The sequence below is a fragment of the Peromyscus californicus genome, unplaced genomic scaffold (genome assembly GCF_007827085.1).
Source record: "Peromyscus californicus insignis strain IS unplaced genomic scaffold, ASM782708v3 Scaffold_21__1_contigs__length_65335640, whole genome shotgun sequence".
In the NCBI taxonomy this organism is placed as follows: domain Eukaryota; kingdom Metazoa; phylum Chordata; class Mammalia; order Rodentia; family Cricetidae; genus Peromyscus; species Peromyscus californicus.
The window spans coordinates 25,402,512-25,425,146 of NW_026294514.1; the positions used below are offsets into that span (position 1 = coordinate 25,402,512).

General features: G+C 44.1%; 1 protein-coding gene and 1 long non-coding RNA gene across 5 annotated transcripts in view; one reads left to right on the forward strand and one right to left on the reverse strand.

The window, feature by feature from the left end:
- Positions 1 to 22,384, forward strand: part of LOC128117654 (uncharacterized) — a 55,093-nt gene extending 32,709 nt beyond the window's left edge. Inside the window, exons 6-9 of one of the 2 annotated variants that reach the window (XR_008220867.1) lie at positions 13,010 to 13,210; positions 16,911 to 18,428; positions 22,007 to 22,045; positions 22,151 to 22,384. This is a non-coding gene — a long non-coding RNA (uncharacterized LOC128117654). Of the gene's footprint in view, positions 1 to 13,009; positions 13,211 to 16,910; positions 18,429 to 22,006 lie in introns of both variants that reach the window. The other variant, XR_008220865.1, reaches the window with a different exon arrangement.
- The window catches only part of Pecr (peroxisomal trans-2-enoyl-CoA reductase), a 29,072-nt gene extending 6,445 nt beyond the window's left edge, over positions 1 to 22,627 (reverse strand). For 2 of the 3 annotated variants that reach the window (XM_052749805.1, XM_052749806.1), the window contains exons 1-6: positions 22,391 to 22,627; positions 15,385 to 15,518; positions 14,295 to 14,460; positions 8,715 to 8,796; positions 6,268 to 6,364; positions 2,563 to 2,673 (exon numbers count right to left, since the gene is read on the reverse strand). In XM_052749805.1, coding sequence (XP_052605765.1) covers positions 2,563 to 2,673; positions 6,268 to 6,364; positions 8,715 to 8,796; positions 14,295 to 14,460; positions 15,385 to 15,518; positions 22,391 to 22,514 — 714 coding nt within the window. In that variant the 5' untranslated portion in view covers positions 22,515 to 22,627. Of the gene's footprint in view, positions 1 to 2,562; positions 2,674 to 6,267; positions 6,365 to 8,714; positions 8,797 to 14,294; positions 14,461 to 15,384; positions 15,519 to 22,390 lie in introns of those variants that run through there. The other variant, XM_052749807.1, reaches the window with a different exon arrangement.
- Between the last annotated feature and the right edge of the window lie 8 nt (positions 22,628 to 22,635).

Sequence of the window (22,635 nt, forward strand, 5' to 3'; positions counted from 1 at the left end):
AAAGGCGTGCACCACCATGCCCAGCTGGTATATTCTAAGTTTTAATATACCAGGATCTATGATAGTTTAGGATTTCATGCCCAGAAATAGACTCTTTCTCACTACAATGCAGGACGGCATTCAGGAACTTTCATTATAGGATTACTCCCCTCACAAAAACATAGGATCTAAATTAGAAGAGGAGTCTTTTGAAATAAAAAATTTAATAAACAGCCGGGCGGTGGTGGCACACGCCTTTAATCCCAGCACTCGGGAGGCAGAGCCAGGCGGATCTCTGTGAGTTCGAGGCCAGCCTGGGCTACCAAGTGAGTCCCAGGAAAGACGCAAAGCTGCACAGAGAAACCCTGTCTCAAAAAACCAAAAAAAAAAAAAAAAAATTAATAAACATAGGTATAAGGGTCTGTAAAGATGCACATAAAATATAACATGAGCTATTTTTAGAAATTAGAACCACATTCCCTCTCCTGCCAAGATTTTTGTAGTTTTGACTTTATGGTCAAGATAGATGGTGTAATGTATTTCTAAAGAACATTTGCTGACTGGCCTATCAGTGTGTGTGCAGTGCAAGTGAGCACACACACACATACATAGCGTGCACACACACACAAGCCTACACACACAATGATAATGAATAAAATAAAATTTCAATTTAAAATCTTGGGCAGTTTTTGCAGATATTTATCGAGATAAACTCTACTCAGCATGTTAAATTGCAAAATTATATTAAATTTATAGGTTGATGTAGGGAAATCTGACTTAATTTTTTTCTTTTTTTAAATTGGGCTTGGAGAGATGCCTCAGTAGTTAAGAACACGTTTTTGCTCTTGCCCAGAACCTGAGTTGGTTCCCAGCATCCATGTCAGGTGGCTCACAGTGGCCTGTAATTCCAGCTTTGGAGGATCCAACACCCTTTTCTGGCCTGCAGGGGCACTCACTGCGCTCATGTGTGTGCCGCTGTGTTTGTGTGGCCGTAGGGGACAAATGTGTGAGTTCAGATCAAATCTTTACCTGCTGATCCATCTTACTGGCACCTACAACTTCGTATTTAACTTTAATTTTGTTTGGTTTTTTGGAGACAGGGTTACACTAGGTAGCCCAGGCTGTCCTGGAACTTACTATGTGGACCAGGCTGGACTCATTTTCACAGAGATCTCCCTGTCTGCTTCTGCCTCCTGCATACTAGGATTGAAGGCATGGGCCCAGAAAAAATTGACTTTTTAATAAAATTGATTCTTCTGCCAAGAAATATGACATGTGTTTATTTAAAATATTTATTGCTAGTGTGTGTGTGTGTGTGTGTGTGTGTGTGTGTGTGTGTGTGTGTGTGTGTAGAAATATGCATGTGAGTACAGGTGCCTGCCTGCAGAGGCCAGAGGTGCTGGGTCCCCATGCAGTAGGAGTGATAGGCAGCTGCCAGCCATCTGATGTAGTTGCTGGGGATCGAACTCAGGTCCTCTGGAAGAGCAGTTCCTGCTCTTAACTGCTGAGCCGTCTCTCCAGCCCCACATGCCTTTATTTATCCTGCCTTTTTTTTTTTTTTTTCATTCTTCAATAAGAACCTTCTCCCCCTCTCCTACCACCATTAGAGCTAAGTTTACTTCCGGGTCATTTGATAAAGCTATTGGTTTTTACATACTTGAACTTCATGAGCCTATAATTATCCAGCTTGCTTAGAGCTGCTTGTACCCACACTGCATGTGATAAAGTAATGTAGCTGCAAGGCAGCACGAAACAAGAAAACATGTTGTCTTTAACTTCATGACCTTCGTTCCGGAGGAAAATTCTGCCGTCCGCAGTCAAAACAACTTAACTAGGTTATTTCCCAGAGCCTCAAGTGCAGGTGAAAGGGAAAAATCAGTAGCCATCTTGAGAGACGTTCCCCCTGCCCGGCCCCGGCCCCTCCTCCAAAGGTATTTGCTGACCAGCAGTTTTAGAACTGACCGGAAGTTGAACTTATGGGAAGATAAAGCTGAAACAATAAATCTATATATCCTGGGCTTGGCAAAACAAGATATGGGGAGTAATGGGCTCAACTGACCAGAAGTTGACCTCAGGGGAGAGTAGGACTGGAACAATAAATCTGAATGTATCTATCCTGGGTTCAACAAAAGCAGGACATAGGCAGTAAAAATGTAAGTCTCTGTAGATACTCTGAATCCTGTTAGCCATCAGTAACCTCATGCTTATAGTTCAGCCAGTAACTTCAAAGAACTACCTCACCCCCAGCCCCCTCATCCAATCCCAAAATGCATGTAAACTTTTCCTATACAAACCCCTTCAAGTGAGTGCTCGGGGCCGTCCTCCTCCACCCGCTGTGTTGGATATTGGACGTGGACCAAGCCCGAGCTTGCTTGTCATCAATAACCCCCTTTGTGTTTTGCATCGGATATTGGCTCTGTGGTGGTCCTGCTTGGGGGTGTTGCGACACGGGCACAACACTGGAGAAATGGTTTGGTGGCAATGGAATAATCATCTCTACTAGTGAAGCAGGCCACATGCCATGGGTACCAAATGTCACACATTTCTCAAGTCCATCTCATCAGTGCCAGGTATATACATCACCTCCTCAGGGACTCCAAGGCGCTTAGCTGGGATGGCCTCAAAGGCCATTTCAAACATGCTTTGTCCCAGTTGGCCATAGTTGTCAGCAGCAGTCTGGGAATAAACGGTTCCCTGTATTAGAAAACAAAGGCAGGAGATTAAACAGGGAAAATGCAATTGTCACCACACCGAGGGCTGGGGATGTAACTCAGAGGCAGAGCACTTGCCCAGCATGCTCGAGGCCCTGGGCTCCCTCCCTAGGGCCCAAACAGCAGCAACAAGCAGGCATCGGGAATACACTGACCAATAACCAAAGTGTCAACAGAAAAGATAAGCATTTTTTTCTTTCTTTCTTTCTTTCTTTTTTTTTTTTTTTTTAAGATTTATTTATTTATTATGTATACAGTGTTCTGTCTGCCTGCATGGCTGCAGGTCAGAAGAGGGCGCCAGATCTCATTAGAGATGGTTGTGAGCTACCATGTGGGTGCTGGGAATTGAACTCAGGACCTCTGGAAGAGCTGCCAGTGCTCTTAACCTCTGAGCCCACCTCTCCAGCCCTAAGATAAAACGTTTCTAAATCAACTTTTCTCAAGACTGTCAAAGGAGGTCCAGCCAACCACTATGAACATGTGGAACTTTCAAATGGTCACTTAGGAGGCCTTCTCCCCTTCAATAACCAGCTAAGTCTTGGATTGTTTCGTGAATGACTTGGTTTCTGAAGAGTATGTCTATGTAAGTACTTTAGCAGGGCACCTAACCAGGGACAAAGGGCCCAGGGATTCTAGTTTATCTTTCCAAGAGCATGCCTGCTTTACCAGGGAAGAAGTGTAAGTACAGGATTTCCTTGGTTTTTAAAATTAAAGTGAAATTTAAAAAACACACCAGAATCCAAGATTTCTGTATCTTGGAAAGCTAATTGAAAATGTGTTTATTTTAAATTCTGAGTGTGTGTGTGAATTGCACGAATGTGCGCGTGCATGTGGAGGTCCAAGTTGACGTCGTTTCCTCTTTAATCGCTCTCCACCTTGTTATGGAACCCAGGGCTCCCTGAGCTCACCGAGACACCAGGCGAGCTGACCAGAGAGTCCCAGGTTGGCTAGGCCGGTTGGTAAGTGGGTTGACTCCATGGCTGGCTGCCTACCCTCCCCCACAACACTTATACATCACAGGAAAGCATTTGAGTTGATCTGTGTAGAAGAGAGAGAGAGATTTCGTCTAATGGCTCTTGGAGTACATGACCGGTACAAAGTATCAGGGAGGCTCAAGCTCTAGCTGATTTCACAAAACAAACAAACAAACAAACAAACAAATAAATATCTGGGGAGGCAGAGGCAGGAGGACCAGGAGTTTAAGGCCAATTTAATCTATATAATGAATTTAAAGCAAGCCTGGGTTCTGCAAGAACCTTTCTCCAAAACCAAACAGAGGCGGGGAGGTGTCTCGGTTGTAGTTGGTGAAGTGCTTGCCATGAAATCTTGAGAACCTGAGTTCAGATCCCCAGCATCCACATACAAGCCAGCATGCTTCCGTAACTATAGCGCTAAGGTAGGGTGGGGACAGGCAGGTCCCTGGAGCTCACTGGCCAGCTAGTCTTGCCAAATCAGTGAGCTCCGGGGTCAACAAAGAGACCCTGTCTCAAAAACTAAGGTACAGGGTGACTGAGGAGGACAGCGACATCGGCCTCTGCCTTTCACCTGCCTGTGCGTGCATCTGAACACACACACACACACACACACACACACACCATATTCATAACAAAAAAGGGATTTTTGATGTTGTCAATATTGTACATTTGTAACATTGTAAGGCATAACTTGACTTCTAGTTGGTCTGAAAACGAAGAATTTCTTCCCAGAACCCTGACATTATGCTTTTTTCCAAATAAAGACTAATATACCAAGGAATAACACAATCACTTAGGAAAAAAAATTACTCTTCAAAGTAGTGCTTTTTTGAGTGCAGGTTGTATGTGTGTATGTGTGTGTGTGTGTGTGTGTGTGTGTGTGTGTGTGTGTGTGTGTGTGCGCGCGCATGCGCGCGCACCTATGTATGGGTGTTCTCAACCAGGCATGCGCACGAAGAAGCCAGAGGTCAGTATCAGTGCCTTCCTCTATAATTTCCATCTTATTATTTCTTTTTTGTTTGTTTGTTTGTTTGTTGTGAGATAGGGTTTCTCACTGAACCTGGAACTTGCTCATTCAGTTAGGCTTCTAGCCATCCAGAGAGCTGCCCAGGACTGGAGTTACAGGCGTGTGCTGTTGTGTCTGTCCTTTTACGGGAGTGCGGGGATCTGAACTCAGGTTCTCAGACTTGTACAGGAAGCGCTCTGCACACTGAGCTGTCTCTCCAGCCCCCCAAACAGTATTTTAACTCTGTGTGTGTGCGTGAGTGTGTGTGTGTGTGTGTGTGTGTGTGTGTGTGTGCGCGCGCGCGCGCGCGCTGTGCATGTGTGGTATGGGGGATGTGCATGCAGGTGCTCAGGGAGGCTAGAAGAATGTGTCAGAATTCCTGGAGCTAGAGTTACAGGCGGATGTGCAATGTTTGATGTGGGTAATGGGAACCGAGCTCAGGTCTTCTGCAAAAGCAGTATGCACTCTTGACTGCTGGGCCATCTCCCCAGCCACCTAGGATTTCTTAACCTTTACTGTGCAATAGAATTTCCTCTGTGCTTTTTATTTATTTATTTTTTTTTTTGGTTTTTCGAGACAGGGTTTCTCTGTGTAGCTTTGCGCCTTTCCTGGATCTCACTCTGTAGACCAGGCTGGCCTCGAACTCACAGAGATCCGCCTGGCTCTGCCTCCCGAGTGCTGGGATTAAAGGCGTGCGCCACCACCGCCCGGCCCTCTGTGCTTTTTATAATGCAGGTACTTACAACCCACTATATGATGAAAAGTTCTCGCATCACTATTGTTTAAATATACATAATATTAATATACAGCAAGACTGGGTATCACTGTCTCATTATCGATCAAATAACACTACTGCTATAATGAATGACTGCCTTGCTAGTTTAAGCTATTGTCTTAGTTAGGGTTTCTATTACTGCGACGAAACACCCTGACCAAAGGCAACTTGTGGAGGAAAGAATTTTTCCACATTACTGTTCATCACTGAAGGAAGTCAGGACAGGAACTCCAACAGGGCAGGGTCCCAGATGCAGGAGCTGATGCAGAGGCCATGGAGGGGAGCTGCCTATTGGCTCATCAGCCCACCTTCTTATAGAACCCAGGACCCCCAGCCTAGGGATGGCACCACTCACCATGGACAGAGCCCTCCCCCATTGATCACTAAATGAGAAAATGCCTTACAGCTGGATCTCAAGGAGGCATTTCTTCAGCTGAGGCTCCTGCCTCTGATAACTCTAGCTTGGGTCAAGTTAACACACAAAACCACCCAGGACACCTATGTTAAAAGTCAATCTTTTTTGTTTGTTTGTTTTTTGTTTTTTGTTTTTTGAGACACGGCTTCTCCATGTAGCTTTGGTGCCTGTCCTGGATCTCACTTTGTAGACCAGGCTGGCCTCGAACTCACAGAGATCCACCTGGCTCTATCTCCCGAGTGCTGGGATTAAAGGTGTGTGCCACTGCCGGCAAAAGTCAATCTTTTATAGTATATTTATACAGTTAGTATATACTATCTTGTCCTCAAGGACACAATTATCCACAACACAAATGGAATCAGAGGAGCCCAATTTGTCAACAGACTTTGAATATAATAGTTACCTACAGGAGCAACGCAGTTGATCCTTACTCCACTGCTGGCCCATGCCAAAGCCATGGATTTGGTGAGGTTGTAGACGCCTTCTCTTGCAGCTCCACTGTGCCTAATGAAAGACAGAAACACTGTCACCAGTTTCTGTTGAAAATGTTCCTCATTAGCTAACTTGACAAGCATATCAGTGACTTGAGAATGCCACAAGATTGGTTTTGTTAGGAGTCTCTGTCATGGTGAGTCCCTGTTTAACAAAAGAGTTGAGCCAGGCTGCGGTGGTGCATGCCTTTAATCCCAGCGCTTGGAAGGCAGAGCAGTTGGATTACCTCGAGTATGAAGCCAGCCTGGTTTCCATAGCAAGTTCCAGTCAAGCCGGGGACACATGTCAAGCACACATGCAAGCCAGGCAACCCTGTCTCAACAACAGCACACAAAGCATTTGGTCTGCATCTGTTCAGGGGCTCATGAAGAATGTAGAAATGGGCCTGGGGTGTCACTCTGCTGGTAGCGTGCTGCCCTGCATGCACGAAACCCTAGATTCAATACCTAGCATCACATAAAACCAGGTGCTGTGGCACATGGTAGCATGATCATCCTCAGCTACACATCAAGTATAATGTCAGCCTGGGATGTATGAGACCCCGACTCCAAAAACATAACAAACCACAGAGGAAACACAACACAACACACCACACCACACACATACACACACACACACACACACACACACACACACACACACACACACACCCCTTTTAAAAAAGGTGATGTGATTCAGAGATAATGAGATTCAGAATTTCTATGTACAGCATAATAATATCCCCAGAACCAAGTGCTGTGTGGTTTAATGTGGAAAAATTAACATAGAAAACTAGGGAAAAAATTTCCATTCAAAAGCATCTGAAATTAGGTGAGGAAAGACAGATTAGGTAGTAAGTGATGAAGGATTTCCTTCAACTTGTAGCCCTGCATATTTGCTGATCAATTCTTTCCAATTTAGTGTATCTGAAAGATCCTTGATTTCTCTCTCTCTCTCTCTCTCTCTCTCTCTCTCTCTCTCTCTCTCTCTCTTACATATATCTCACTGGGTAAAGAATTTGGGTTGTGGGCTGAAGAGATGTCTTAGCAGTTAAGAGTTAATATGTAACAGCTAATTTTGCTCATCAGCTTGACTGGATTAATAAGTACTTAGGGATTAGTAAGGCATACCCCTCTTAAGTGTCTGTGAAGATTTTTTCTGAGAGAATTCACTACAGTTCACTGTGGAGATGGGGAGGAAAGACCCATCCTGAATGTGGACAGGACCATTCCAAGAGGCAAGGATTTTACAAAGAAGCAGCTAGTTGAGTTCCAGCATCCTCCTTTCTCTGCTTCCTGGCTCCCTACAATGGATGGGACCCTCTCCTGGCTCCCTAGGATGGATGGACCCTCTCCTGGCTCCCTATGATGGATGGACCCTCTCCTGGCTCCCTATGATGGATGGACCCTCTCCTGGCTCACTAGGATGGATGGACCCTCTCCTGGCTCACTAGGATGGATGGGACCCTCTCCTGGCTCCCTACAATGGATGGGATCCTCTCCTGGCTCACTAGGATGGATGGAACCCTCTCCTGGCTCCCTATGATGGATGGGACCCTCTCCTGGCTCACTAGGATGGATGGAACCCTCTCCTGGCTCCCTACAATGGATGGGATCCTCTCCTGGCTCACTAGGATGGATGGGACCCTCTCCTGGCTCACTAGGATGGATGGAGCCCTCTCCTGGCTCGCTAGGATGGATGGAGCCCTTTCCTGGCTCTCTATGATGGATGGACTCTCTCCTGGCTCCCTATGATGGATGGAACCCTCTCTTGGCTCCCTAGGATAGATGGAGCCCTCTCCTGGCTCCCTAGGATGGATGGAGCCCTCTCCTGGCTCGCTAGGATGGATGGAGCCATTCTCATTCAAACCACCACATACAGAAACCTTAATCTGAATGGAAATGAGTAGCAGTTAGGGAAAAGGCAGGCAGATGAAGTGCTTGCTAGACAAGCTTGAGGGTGTGCGAGTTTGGATCCTCACACTCACATAAAAGTCAGGCACGGCAGTGCATGCTTGTGGTTCCAGCGAGGGGGAGACGGAGACAGAGACAGGAGGGCACCGGAGACTCACTGGCCATCCAGTCTCGCTGGATCAGAAAACGATAGGTTTAGTGAGAGACTCGGTCTCAAAAAATAAGGCGGAGAGGGATCGGCAAAGACACCAGATGTTGACCTCTGGCCTCCAACCACACACATTTTTTAAAGGTACAAATAAAATACATCATTTCCATGAATTAATAATAACATTATTTTAAAAGGAATTTATTGGGGTTGCAATTTACTAAAGGCATAAATCATTGATTTAAGATGTTTTTTTCATTATCGCCCCTCATTAAGAGAACAAAAATCTAAAGACATAGAAAAAAATACATAAAATACTTACGAGGCTGTTGGAAACCCATTGTTAATCAGGACGATGATATTGACAATCGACCCTCCATGATCTTTCATCCAGGAATTGTAAACTGCAAAACCAGACAAACGACAACCGTGTTAAACAGCGTCCTGACTCCTCCCTTATCATATCCTGCTCTGGCACACACTGGATGGCTTCTTTTTTTCGTTTGTTTGTTTTGTTTTGTTTTGTTTGAGACAGGGTTTCTCTGTGTAGCCTTGGCTGTCCTGGATCTTACTCTGTAGACCAGGCTGGCCTCGAACTCACAGAGATCCGCCTGCCTCTGCCTCCCGAGTCCTGGGATTAAAGGCGTGCGCCACCACCGCCCGGCATGATGTCTTCTATATTAATTTAATTTTTGTTATTGAGATGAGATCTTGTGTAGCCCAGGATGACCTCCAATTGATATATAGTAAGAAGCTAATTTAATAAACCATGAGGTAAAGCTGAAAAAATGCCAAGGAAAGATACAAAATGAGTTAGAAAAAAATCTTCAATAAACTAATAATCTAGATGAAAATTGTTGGAGCACTGACTCATTTAAAATGGTAACAGTCACACAGTATCTAGTATAACTTGAATTTAAAAAGAATTTTTTTTTTTAAGCCGGGCAGTGATGGTGCAGGCCTTTAATCCCAGCACTTGGGAAGCAGAGGCAGGAGGATCACTGAGTTTGAGGCCAGCCTGGTCTACAGAGCTAGTTCCAGGATGGCCAAGGCTACACAGAGAGACCCTATCTCAAAATACCAACCAACCAATAAAACAAACAAACAAACAAATAAATAAATAGAAGCTTGCTGTGGGCCGCAGGAATATATCATAAGAACTCAGCTGGTTATGGCAAAGTCACTACCTGGAGGAATCAGGGAATTCCTCCAGAGGAAGCCAAATCCCAAGGAGTTTCTGGTGTTACTTGGCTTGTTATATATCAGCTGTATTCTGTTATGAAAATCATGTGTGCCTTCATAGTTTTCCCAATTGACTTTTCCCTAAGAAGGGCTAACAGTGTGGACTGATCACTCTCTGGACATACACATTCCAGGTATTTGGAGAACAGCCTCAGGAAAGGCTTTCTCTGGAATCAGATATCTCCCTTGGCCACTTTCAAGGACTAGCAGTAATAACAGTCCACATGCAAGTCTCCTGAATTAAGACAAATTTCACAAGGAGACACCGCCTAGGTCAGGTGGACGTTAAGTAATAGCTTTACACAATTTAGCTCAGACCCTCCTTTCTTACAGCCTTACTAACTTTATAGACCACTAACTCCTTACCTAACCACTTCTAGGAATATTTAGATAACCTTCTGTGCTGACAGCTATGCTTCAGCCCAACCCCAGTCCAAGCCTCCCTGTAATTATCATCATTGGCAGCATCCAGCCAGGTCCATCCCCAGATGGAGGAAAGTACCTTATCAGAGATACCTCTGTACTCTCTAAGAACAGACTTAACCATCCAGACTACCTGTTTGAGAAGGCCTGGCGGATGTGCCAATTAAGCTTTACTTCCTCCTTTCCCAAACCTTACCTCTATCCAGATCTCCCTTTAACTATCACCAGAGGCATCTAGCTGTACACAGGTTGCCTAGCGACTGAGCACATTTACCCCCACCCTGCAGAAAAACGGCAGATAGCTTGCACAGATAGGAGCCACAGGAAAAAAGAAGACAGTTCTATTTTCTCCCATTGACCTAGCAACTTATAGATTCTTAAAATTTTCTACTAATCACGTTTAAGAGTTTAATAGTTGAGCACATAAGATCCCTCTTCTTAGATATTACCTGAATTTAGCCTTTAGTTAATTTATTTCCCCTTTGGTCACTTCTCTTTGGGGTTGCAAATGATAATTAACGGTTATTGCCTCTCAATGTGATTCTTATCACCCTTCCGTTTGACCCCTGGAAGCCTGGCTTTATATACCAGGACTTCCAGGGCATGGAGAGATAGAGAAGAGAAAAGAGAATGGAAGAACTAGAAGGGTAAGAACTTGAGAGGAACAAACTGAGATGGGGAAGAACTAGATTGAAGGGCTAGAGGAGAGCACCAGAAGAACAAGATGGAAGATGAGGAAGAGTCAGATGGGGAAGTACTAGCTGGGTAAGAACGAGGTGAAAAGGACCTAGATGAGGCAGAATTAAGATAGAACTTAGAGGGAACAGTAGATAAACAGAGAGAAATCAGGCAAGAAAGGAGCTAGGCACAAGAATAGAACTGAAGCTGTGTAGATAGGATGTTATGCCAGAGGAATTAAAGCAAGTGGACTATAGAGCTCGTGTGCTGAGATTCTATTTCCTGAAAATAGTCCTCGCCATTAGTAGTTCTCTCTCCTGAGCTCCTGGGATGTATAATATTAAGGCTGGTCCCTCTAATATTATACAAGAGAAGCCATTACAAGACATATTATCATTTCATCTATAAATATGTCTGCATCATTAACAAGGGAAAAAGCTTTCACAGTATAATCACAATACCATGAACAGACTTGATTAAATAATAACCCCTAAATATCACTAAGTGATAGTCACACTTCCCTGAGTGTATAATAACTTTGCAGTATTTCTGTAGGAGCTAAGCAGTAAATGAGGCCCACATTGTATCTGTTCATGTTTCCTCATTGAATCCAGTTCCCCTCCAACACTTCTCACCCAGTCACAGTTGACTTGTTAAAGTAGCTGGATTATCTTGCCTTTACTCATAGTCTGGATTGTGGCAGCTTGCATGCTGTGGTGCCTTTCTGCCTATGTTCTCTCTTCTGTATTACTTACAAAAGGGCAGATTTGGGTCTGATGCACACACCTGTGTATGTGTGCATGTGTCCACGTGTGCAAGAGAATGCTTCATAGATGGGGAATACTGTTTAGTCCATGAGGGGCATATGTAATTGTCTTCTTTTGTTATATGACAATATGCAGCGAATAGCTGTTGTCTTAGACCCAATTATTCCTTAGAGAGTTGAAAATGGAGATTTCCTTTATTTATTAGCATGATCAATTTCTCTGCTGTACAGTTTGTATATGAAAAGCAGAAAATGGGCTGGCCGGATAGCTCAGTGGGAAAAACCCTTGTTGTAACCACCTGAGTTTGATCCCAGGAATCCACACTGAAAGGAGAGAACCCATTCCCAGAAGCTGCCCTTTGACCTTCACATGTATGCTATTGCATGGGTGTGCTTGTATACACACACACACACACACACACACACACACACACACACACACACACAGAGTGAGATAGACAGAGAGAGAGAGACAGACGAGGGGAGAGAGAGATTACAATTAAAATTTTAAAAAAAGAAAAACTTTTCCTTTATCAGCCATGGAAAGAAATGGCTTGACATCCTGACACCCTTCAAAAAGTGGCTATTTGGGGGCTGGTGAGATGGCTCAGTGGTTAAGGATACCGGCTGCTCTTCCAGAGGTCCCGATCAACCACACGGCGGCTCACCACCATCTTTAATGAGATCTGATGTCTTCTTCTGCCATGCAAGAGTACATGCAGATAGAGCACTTACATACATAACATAAGTAAATCTTTTTAAAAAGTGGCTGTTACCTCCTCAGAATGATTTTAAATTTGTGGACTTAAAAATACTGATTTATCTCAATGCAAAGCACAATTTTCCAAGTAAGGCTCAAAGTACCCCATTTTTGGCCAACAAAAGCCTATTCAGGATTATTGTTGGAGCTAGCATGTTGACACATGCCTGGATCTCTGTACCTGTAAAACTAAGGTAGGGAGGTCATGAGGTCAAGGCCAGCCTTGACTACAAGGCAGGTTCCAGGTCAGCCTGGACTACATGATGAGGCCCTAACTTGAAAAAGGAAAGAAAAGAAAAGAAAGAAAGAAAAGAAAGAAAGAAAGAAAGAAAGAAAGAAAGAAAGAAAGAAAGAAAGAAGAAAGGAAAGTATCTATGGAATCCTTTCAAATACTCCACAGTTCTCTAATTTTTGATGTGACAAACTATTCTAGCCTTCTTTTGTACATTTCCTTCCTCACACTGAGAGTAATAAAACCTCTTTTAAAAGTCTCAATATTCCATTCAGAGACCACGGGGAACCTGAAGGAGTCCTCAGTGTTACTGGGTTAATGTTTCTCTTCAGTGGACAAGTGAGAAATACTTATCTCAATGAAAACTCTAACATGACCCCACACTGACACTTCCAATTTAGTTCAGTCACAAAGGAGACCCACTTGGGGTCATCTTCCGGCACACAGTCGTCCTTTCTCTTGTACCAAAGTTCTCATCTCTCCATTTCACTAACATAATTTATTTCTTCTCTTTAGTGTAACACACCACACCAGGACAGTCTCAGAAGAAGACCAACACCTCTACAAAAAAATATAGACACCAGCAGCAGCTTCAGATCGCTTTGAACCTTTTCTCCTCTTTGTGTCTTGTGAGGTCTGAACCACTAGGAATATTCAGTGACCGCACTGTACTGGGGTCATTTCAAAGGATTCCCTTCTCTGCCACTATGCCACCAAGTGAGCAAATATTTACGTTTAATTTTACATGGGATTTGTTGGTGTTTTGGTTTTTAGAGACCAGGTTTCTCTGGCTGTCCCAGAACTCACAGAGATCCTCCTGCCTCTGCTTCTGGAGTACTGGGATAAAAGGTGTGTGCCATCATTGCCCAGCTGTGCATGTGATTTTTAGGGATTGTCTGCTTTTCAGTTCCATTTTGACAATTATCTAATACATTCACAGAATCTTAAGTAAATGATGAAATTTAGTGAGGATCAATAATAAACAGCTTTCTATACAGCGCTCCAAGTATAATGTGTAAGAAGTATACATTCCAAAAGTGAGGTTATTCTCCTCCCCAAAATTTTTAAGCTAAATTTAATCATCACCAGAGGAATCCTGAATTTTGGGGCATTCTATAAGTTAGTGTTAGGCAGTTCTAACATTAATCTTTTTAAAAGAAATAGCATTCATTTTTAGAAAATTAAAAAACATTTTTAGAAAAAAAGATTCAGATCAAACTAAGGAGACACAGGCTGGAGAGATGGCTCAGTGGGTAAGCGTTGGCCGATCTTGCAGAGGATCCAAGCTCTGTTCCCAGCACCTACACTGTGTGACTAATAACTATCTCTAGGTCCAGTTGTAGGGGATCTGATGCCTATCCTGGCCTCTCCAGGCAACTGTGTACCCATGGGGAACACGCATGCACTCAGCATGGTGGTGGCGGTGGTGGTGCACGCCTTTAATCCCAGCACTTGGGAGGTAGAGCCAGGTGGATCTCTGTCAGTTCGAGGCCAACCTGGTCTATAGAGCAAGATCCAGGACAGGCACCAAAACTACGAAGAGAAACCCTGTCTCGAAAAAAACCAAACCAACCAACCAAAAACAAACAAACAAACAAACAAAACCCCAAATCTCTAAAGAGACACAGATCACAAACATAAGATATGAATTTTGGTAAGACCAAGATAAACAGGGGTCAGATGTTATTGACATGAGTCTTCTGTGTCCCCGACAGCGACTCTTCCAGCACCCCCTGTGGTTTCTCACCAAAGACATGGTTTTGTTCGTTTGTTTGTTTTACTGCGCCGTGGAGACACTCGCCTGCTTTACACATGTAGAAGGTGCCTGTCAGGTTGGTCTCGATCACGGCTTGCCATCCCTTTGCACTGATGTCTTCAATAGGAGAGATGAACTGGCCTCCTCCGTTGTTTACCAAGAAGTTGATCTTACCATACTTAGCTAAGGTCGATTTGACCAAATTATTCACCTAAAGGAACATTGAAAGTAAAGTTTAATAGCTAACCTGCTATGTGACCTAGTCACTTGGTTTAGAACTATAAAGCAATTCATAGACTCTAATAATGCATGTTGATTCTAAATACTACAACCCAAACATATAAAGCCACCAGCAAATAACCCCCCAAATCCCATAGTGTGAACTTACCACTGTACATAAATCACAAGCCAAAATTCTAATTTTGATGGCAAGATATACCAAAGGGTCACCAAGATACCTCTGTGCATAAGCCTCATTAGTATTAATTTGCTGTGAGATGTCTTTGTGAACATGTGTTGCTCTGAGTGGTTGATAAATAAAATGCTGACTGGCCAGTAGCCAGGCAGGAAGTCTAGGTGGGATAAGCAGACAAGGAGAATTCTGGGAAGAGAAAAGCTGAGTCAGGAGTCGCCAGCCAGACACAGGGGAAGCAAGATGACAAGGCAGAACTGAGAAAAGGTACCAAGCCATGTGGCTAAACATAGATAAGAATTATGGGTTAAATTACATGCAAGAGCTAGTCAGTAATAAGCCTGAGCTAATGGCCAAGCAATTATAATTAATATAAACCTCTGTGTATTAGGGGATGTGAGTGGGAGAGATTTGAAGAAAACTTGCAACTACATTAATTTCTAAGTACCAACCTTAAATAATAGTGATGAAATCAGAAAAAAAAACGAACAGTAAGAAATGCCTTAAAGGGTCTCTAGCTAAGAGCGCATCCTTGTTTAGCTCCTCTTCCGTGTTTTGCTAGCTCTCCTTCTGAGGTCACCAGCTCAGTAAGTCACGAGCACACACACGTACTTACAGCTCTGCCTTCTCATGGTCCTCACCGCCTTTAGGTACAGCTGGGGTTAAGAACAACTTCTGCAAAGAGCAACAAGTCCATATGCTGTGCGGCCATATTTACATTACCTCTTCTTCTTTCCTGATGTTGCACTGTATGGCAGTGACTTGCGCAGAGCTAGAGGGAGGCAGGGACATCCTCAGTTCATCTACAGCAGAGTTTAATCTGTCCAGCTTCCGGGAAGCAATGACCACATGACACCCTAAGGAGGAAATAGCCAGAGAAGGAAATAAGCTTCCAAGAACTGTCTACATTAAGGGGCTTAGAGAGATGGTTCAGCAGTTAAGAGCACTTGCTGCTCTTCCAGAAGACCCAGGTTCAATTCTCAGCATTCACCTGGCAGCTCATAGCTGACTGTAACTCTAGTTCCAGGGGATCTGACTCCCTGTTCTGGTCTCCACAAGCACCAGGCACATACATGATAGACAGGTAGACATATAGGCAAAACATACTTACATATAAAAATAAATAAAAAGCTGTCAATGGTGCATGCCTTTAATCCCAGCACTCGAGAGGCAGAGGCAGGAGGATTTCTGTGAGTTTGAGGCTAGCTTGGTCTACAAAGTGAGTTCTAGGACAGCCAAGGCTATACAGAGAAATCTGGCCTGGGGGTCAGGGAGCTGTTCAAGTTGTAGAACTATTTTGTGTATTCCTATAAAAGATTGGGGGTGGTGGTGGTGGAAGAGGAATTAGGTCAGGTTTGGATAAGATGGAGCAAGAGGAACTTGCTGTGGAATAATCCTCTTGTACACTGTAAAGATTTGTCACTTGAATTGGTTTAGTAAAACGCTGATTGGCCAGTAGCTAGGCAGGAAGTATAGGTGGGGTGACCAAACTAAAAATACTGGGAAGAGGAAGGGCAGAGTCAGAAGTCGCCAGTCAGTCGCAGAGGAAGCAAGATGAGAATGCTGTACTGAGAAAAGGTACCAAGCCACATGGTTAAACAGAGATAAGAATTATGGGTTAATTTAAGTGTAACAGCTAGTCAGTAATAAGCCTGAGCTACTGACTGAGTATTTATAATTAATATTAAGCCTCGGAGTGATTATTCGGGAATTGGCAGGTGGGAGAGAAATGTCCATTTATAGGAACTGAATTTACCCTATAGTCTGAAATGACTAAGAAGCCAGACAACACACACACACACACACATACACATACACACACGTTGCATGAATACTAAATGGTCTTGCATAATAAAAACCCGGAGCCAGATCTTGGGGTAAATGCTGAAAGATCAGAGAGACAAAGGAACAAGCCACTAGAGAAAATTCTCACCACTACCGAGTCCTATAGCCATAGTTCCTCTGGTCCCACCTGGCCCTGCAGTCCCACAGCCGCTTATAAAATAATCACTCAGAGGCATAATATTAATTGCAAATAATATGGCCTATGGGTCAGGCTATAGCTAGAGAGCTCTTAAAACTTAACCCATTTCTATTAATCTATAGGTTGCCATGTGGCTGTGGTGTTACTGGTCTGCTGGCATCTTGTTGCTCCTTGGGTGGCGGGCTGATATCTCCCCTGACTTCACCCTTCTTTGTCTCATCTTTTGTTTGAATGTGTCCTCTAACCTTATCCTGCCCTGCTACAGGCTAATGAAGCTTTATTTATCAACCAATCAGAGCAACACATACTCACAGCGTACAGAAAGACATCCCACAGCAGAATCCTCAGGATGAATGGAAGGTGAGATTCTATCTCCATGAATCCTCTGACTGAAAGCCTGAGTCCTCAGCCAAAAGGGTCTAGTTCCTGTCTCCTCATGCCTTATAAGCCTTTCTCCACCCACTCATTTTACTTCCTTCCTAGTGCTGGGATTAATGATGTGTGTGCTTCCCAAATACTGGTAGCAAAGGCATGAGATCTCAAATGCTGGGATTAAAGGCGTGTGACTCCCAAGTACTGGGATTAAAGGTGCGTGCCACCACTGCCTGGCTCTGTTTCTCTCCTAGACTGAATCAATCTCATGTAATCCAGGGTGGCTTTGAACTCACAGAGATCCAGACGGATCTCTGCCTCCTGAGTGCTAGGATTAAAGGTGTGTGCCACCACTGCCTGGCCTCTATGTTTAATCTAATGGCTGGCTCTGTCCTCAGATCCTCAGGCAAGCTTTATTTGATACATAATATATCACCACTGTGTGTGTGTGTGTGTGTGTGTGTGTGTGTGTGTGTGTGTGTGTCCACACGCGTGAATATACACAGGAAACAATTGTTTTGAAATATTGATTATCAAGTGCCATGGAACTAAAATGAGCAGCCACCTCTGAGAGAGAGCAAGTGCAAGAGAGACCTAGGAATACACCACATTACTGTGACTCGGGGTTAGACAGACTCCCTGGTAGCAGACAGATAGGGAGGGCCATGGCTACGCAATAAAGGTAGTGAACTTTAGCCAGCTTCTTCTTCCTCCTGACTTGAGACAAAAGCCTGGCAGTGTAAACAAAGGCCTTTGGGTCTTGTCTTCTGCCAGCAGGCCCCCACTGCTGGATTGGCTTAACAGGTTCAAGGCAGGATCAGGACATGTTACTCAACAGTTGTGGGCCAATCAACCATCCTGTCTTTTTTCAGACTGACCCAACTCTAACTTACAGGAGAAAAACTCTTCAGAGACTTAAGAAATCCTAGCCCTCAAGAGGAGACTGGAACTTTTGGCTTCCTGAGCTCCGCTCCCCCTCTGCTTAGCAGAATCACTTTCTCTGTGTTTGCTGCATGTCTGTGGTGGGTGAGATTTCTCTGCTGTTACCACTTGAACTCAAGATTGTTCCTGCCTTTTAAAATTCTTTAATTGGCAGAGAGAACTAGACCAATCAAGACCCCCAGACTGTATATATCATATATCATTACCACTTGTGGAGAGCTTCCAGACTACAGCCCAGAACAGATTTATTCTCGGCTCAGACGTCTCTGGAAGTGGGAGAGGTGAAGTTGGAATGCCAAGGACGCTAGGCAGCTGGCCACATGGGTTATAGGGAGATGAGAGATGAAGAGATTTCTACAGTCCTGGTTGAATCTCATCCAGGTAACTGCAGGTCTGCAGACTGGTGCATGGGAGGGCAGGAACAGGCTGGGGAAAGAACTCTTCAAAAGGAGCCAGCGAAGGAACCCAGGTAAGGATTTTTTTATTTTATTTTATTTTATTTTTATTTTTTTGCTGACTACCAAAAAATCTTTCACTGGGTAAACGCTGTAGCTTTGGCAGTAAAGCAACATTAGCCAGAGATGAAAGGCGACCAGGACAAACTTTTAATTTTAAAATGCTCTTTGGAAGTATCAAACTATTTCTAAGTAACTGAGCTGCATCCCAGTGCGGGGACGAAGGTGGGGAAGGGGAGCTGAAAACTATTCCTATGACTCTAAAAATCGCCAACAGCAACAAGGCTCAAATTGGTCAGCATCCAGCAAAAACAATCCCTGATCTGCAAAGGAGCAAGAAAATAAAAACCCATAATGAGAGATGTCAGCTAATAGAAAGCACCCCAGTGTCCACATCAGTGTCCAGAAGTGACCCTGATGATATGCCTAAATAAAACTACTATTGACGGGACTGGCGAGATAGGTCAAGGGTTAAGAGCACTTGCTGCTCTTTTATTTATTTATTTATTTATTTATTTATTTATTTATTTATTTATTTAATTAATTTATTTATTTATTGGTTTTTTGAGACAGGATTTCTCTGTGTAGCTTTGCGTCTTTCCTAGAACTCGCTTTGTAGCCCAGGCTGGCCTCGAACTCACAGAGATCCACCTGCCTCTGCCTCCCAAGTGCTAGGATTAAAGGCGTGTGCCACCACCGCCTGGCTTAATTTTTTTTTTTAGATTTACTTATTTACTATGTATACAGTGTTCTGCCTGCACGCCAGAAGGGGGGCACCAGATCTCATTATAGATGGCTGTGAGCCACCATGTGGTTGCTGGGAATTGAACTCATGGCCTCTGGAAGAGGAGCTGGTGCTCTTAACCGCTGAGCCATCTTTCCAACCCATTTGCTGCTCTTTTAAAGGACCCAAGTTCAGTTCCCAGCACCCACGCTGGCTGGTTCATAACCACCTGCAACTTTAGCTCCAGCAGATATGATGCCTCTTCCTGGCCTCTAAGAGCACCTGCACTCACATGCACACACACACACACACACACACACACACACACACACACACACACACACAGCTGAAAATAAAAATAAATCTAAAAAAAAATACTACTGATGAAGAGAGAAATCTGCAAAGCAGTTAGAGACAAACAACACATAACACCCAGAGGAATAATGAGAGGCTGAGAACTTCTTTCAGAACAGAACAAGGCAGAAGACAGTGGAATATTGCAAAATGCTAAAACAACAAAAATACAAATAACTGCAAACCCAGCCGTCCTTTCGGGATCCATAGCAAAAGCCACAAACATCAAATGGGAAGAATTCGTCAGAGCAGACCCACACTGAGAAAAAAAAAAAAATCAACCGATCAATCCGAAGAAGTCCTTCAAGCAGAAGAAAAATGGCCTCGGAAGATCGAAGTCTAGGACGGGAAATACGACTGTTAAAACCAGGAACTCACCGCAGCTGTGGTTGCCCTACACACACTTGCACAAGACTGGGCCCCTCAACATTTTATCAAGGGTGGAAGAGGTGCTCATGAGGCCCTGCCCCTTCTTGGGGGATTATGGGAAGGCAATGGTTGCTGAGGGAGGCAGAGTAATTCTCTTCAGTGGTGCAGCCACTAGTCAGTTGCCCGTGCATTCATAAAAGACCGTCCAACCCAGGCTCACCATAATTAAAGCAACCATAATTAAACTCAGTAGGTCTCTCACACACAAAAAGACATCAAAGTAGGAGGTAAAGTTGTTCCAAAGACAAGGCTTTCAGAAGAGAGAGAGGGAGAGGAGAGAGAACCATGGGGGTTAGAAATGACTAAAATTCATCACATACACAAAGACTAAAACAATCAGAAGAACTGGAAACAACCATACTTTTTCTCCTTTCTTTTCAGAGTGACTTAAAGGGTCATTTGAAGGACAAGAATTAACAATGTATTCTAAGATTTAAATATATATGTAGAAATCAGCTAGACAGTAGTGATTCACACCTTAATCTGGGAGGCAGAGGCAGGCAGATCTCTGAGTTCGAGGCTAGCCTGGTCTACACAGTGAGTTCCAGGACAGTCAAGGCTACACAGAGAAACTCTGTCTCGAAAAACAAAACAAAACGAGAGAGAGAGAGAGAGAGAGAGAGAGAGAGAGAGAGAGAGAGAGAGAGAGACAGAGACAGACAGAGACAGAGAGAGAGAGGCAGAGACAGAGACAGAGACAAAGAGACAGAGAGAGAGGAAAGAAAAGAAAAGAGAGAGAAAGTATTTTGGTGCTGGAGAGATGGCTCAGAGTTTAAGAAAGCATGTACTGCTCTTACAGAGGACCTGAGTTCGTTTCCCACCACTCATACTGGGTGGCTCACAACACCTATAATTCTAGTTCCAGGGGATCTAACACTTCTGACCTTCATGGGTATCCATACTCACATGCATTTACCCTCCTCCAGCTTCCATTGCATATACATAATTAAAAATACAACACATCTTTAAAAATATAGATTTTTTTTTCGTATTTTCTCACAGAAGCAAATTCAATTATAATACAACAAAACAATGTTTACATCTCTTTTAGGTACAGGGAGTAGTTTCCTAGGGGCAGACTCCTTCATTTTCATAGCATCTCCAGAGCATAGGACTGCCCTAATAGTTCAGTCATGCCACAAGAACAGTCTGTGGCCTGACCCCAGAACTGGTGTAGTGTTTGCCGAATGCAAATTTACTCAAAAAGATACCTAATACTTGGAGATTCACAGACGGTTATGGAAGGTGAACTAAGATCCCATGAGTCTGCGAATTCAGGCCAAGGTCCTGACCTTTGCACCAAATAGTTACTGATTGACATTTTCCTTCCAGGGCAAGTTTCACGGTGGCAGACAGACTGGAAGTAACAGTAAAATGCAAAAATGCAATGTTTTCCTGTTTTATTTCGCAACTTATTGCTGATAAGATAAAGTTGATCATTTCTTCCTGTCGTTGTTTCCTATGTTTAGCTCAGCTTGGAATCCTTGGCCCATATCATTGATTCATTTCCTCCTCATTATGTCAGATTTTTTAAAAAATCTACTTGTTAAAGCTCTCTTCATGGCCGGGCGGTGGTGGCGCACGCCTTTAGTCCCAGCACTCGGGAGGCAGAGCCAGGCGGATCTCTGTGAGTTCGAGGTCAGCCTGGGCTACCAAGTGAGTCCCAGGAAAGGCGCAAAGCTACACAGAGAAACCCTGTCTCGAAAAACCAAAAAAAAAAAAAAAAGCTCTCTTCATAATAAAAGTGTCATGTTACAAATACTTTTTCTACATATGCCTTTAAACTTTGCATTCTTATTTTTTTTTTCCTATTTTTCCAAGATTGTTTTTTTTCTGTGTAGCCTTGGCTGCCCTGGAACTCGCTGTGTAGACCAGGTTGGCCTTGAACTCACAGAGATCCACCTGCCTCTCTGCCCCTTGAGTGCAATCTCAGACCCAAAGAAGATGTACACCCTCACATATCTAAATATTAAATATAACTATTTTCTTCTCGGTGGCTTTCTCCCTTGTGCGTTTGTTTACGTGATCCTTCCTTCTTCTAAGTTAAATATACACCTTTCTGTTCTCTTGCTTTGTGTACGACAGGGGATGTGAGAAGAAAACGGGATCAGGACGTCTCAACAGGTGGACAACCTTTTGTTAAATGACGCCTAATCTAAAATTAGGAACCATTTCGAATGGATTAACGTTACAAAGACACAATTAATTCCAGAGCATGTGTTTTCACAGGTCTGGTTTCTTCCTACTTCGGGCGCAGTAATCTTTGGTTCTAAATCCCTTTACTTCATACTTCGTGGCTCATCTACCAACATGTCTCCGCTATTGGGAAGAACACCTCTTTTTCGTCGCTGGCACAGCTCTCCCTTGCCCCACCAGCGCCCCCCTCTGTCTCTGGGCCCAAGTTTACCCGAGCTAGACCCCTGCGGATCCTAGCTCTGTGTGCCAAGCTCCAGAGACCGGCTCACGTACCCAGGTGCAGGAGCTCCCGGGAGATAGCTTTTCCGATGCCCGTGGCTCCTCCGGTAACCACGGCCACTTGGTTCTGCAGCAAGCTGGGCGCTAGGCAGCTCTGATCCTTAGTCCAAGAGCCCATTGCAGCAGAGCGTCTGTCCCCAGGTTCTGGACAGAGACAGACCTTGGGCGCTCTAGAGGGAGCAGAGCAGTAGAGGCCTGCGCCCACGTGACTGAACAGACCACGCCCCCCGTGCCCGCGT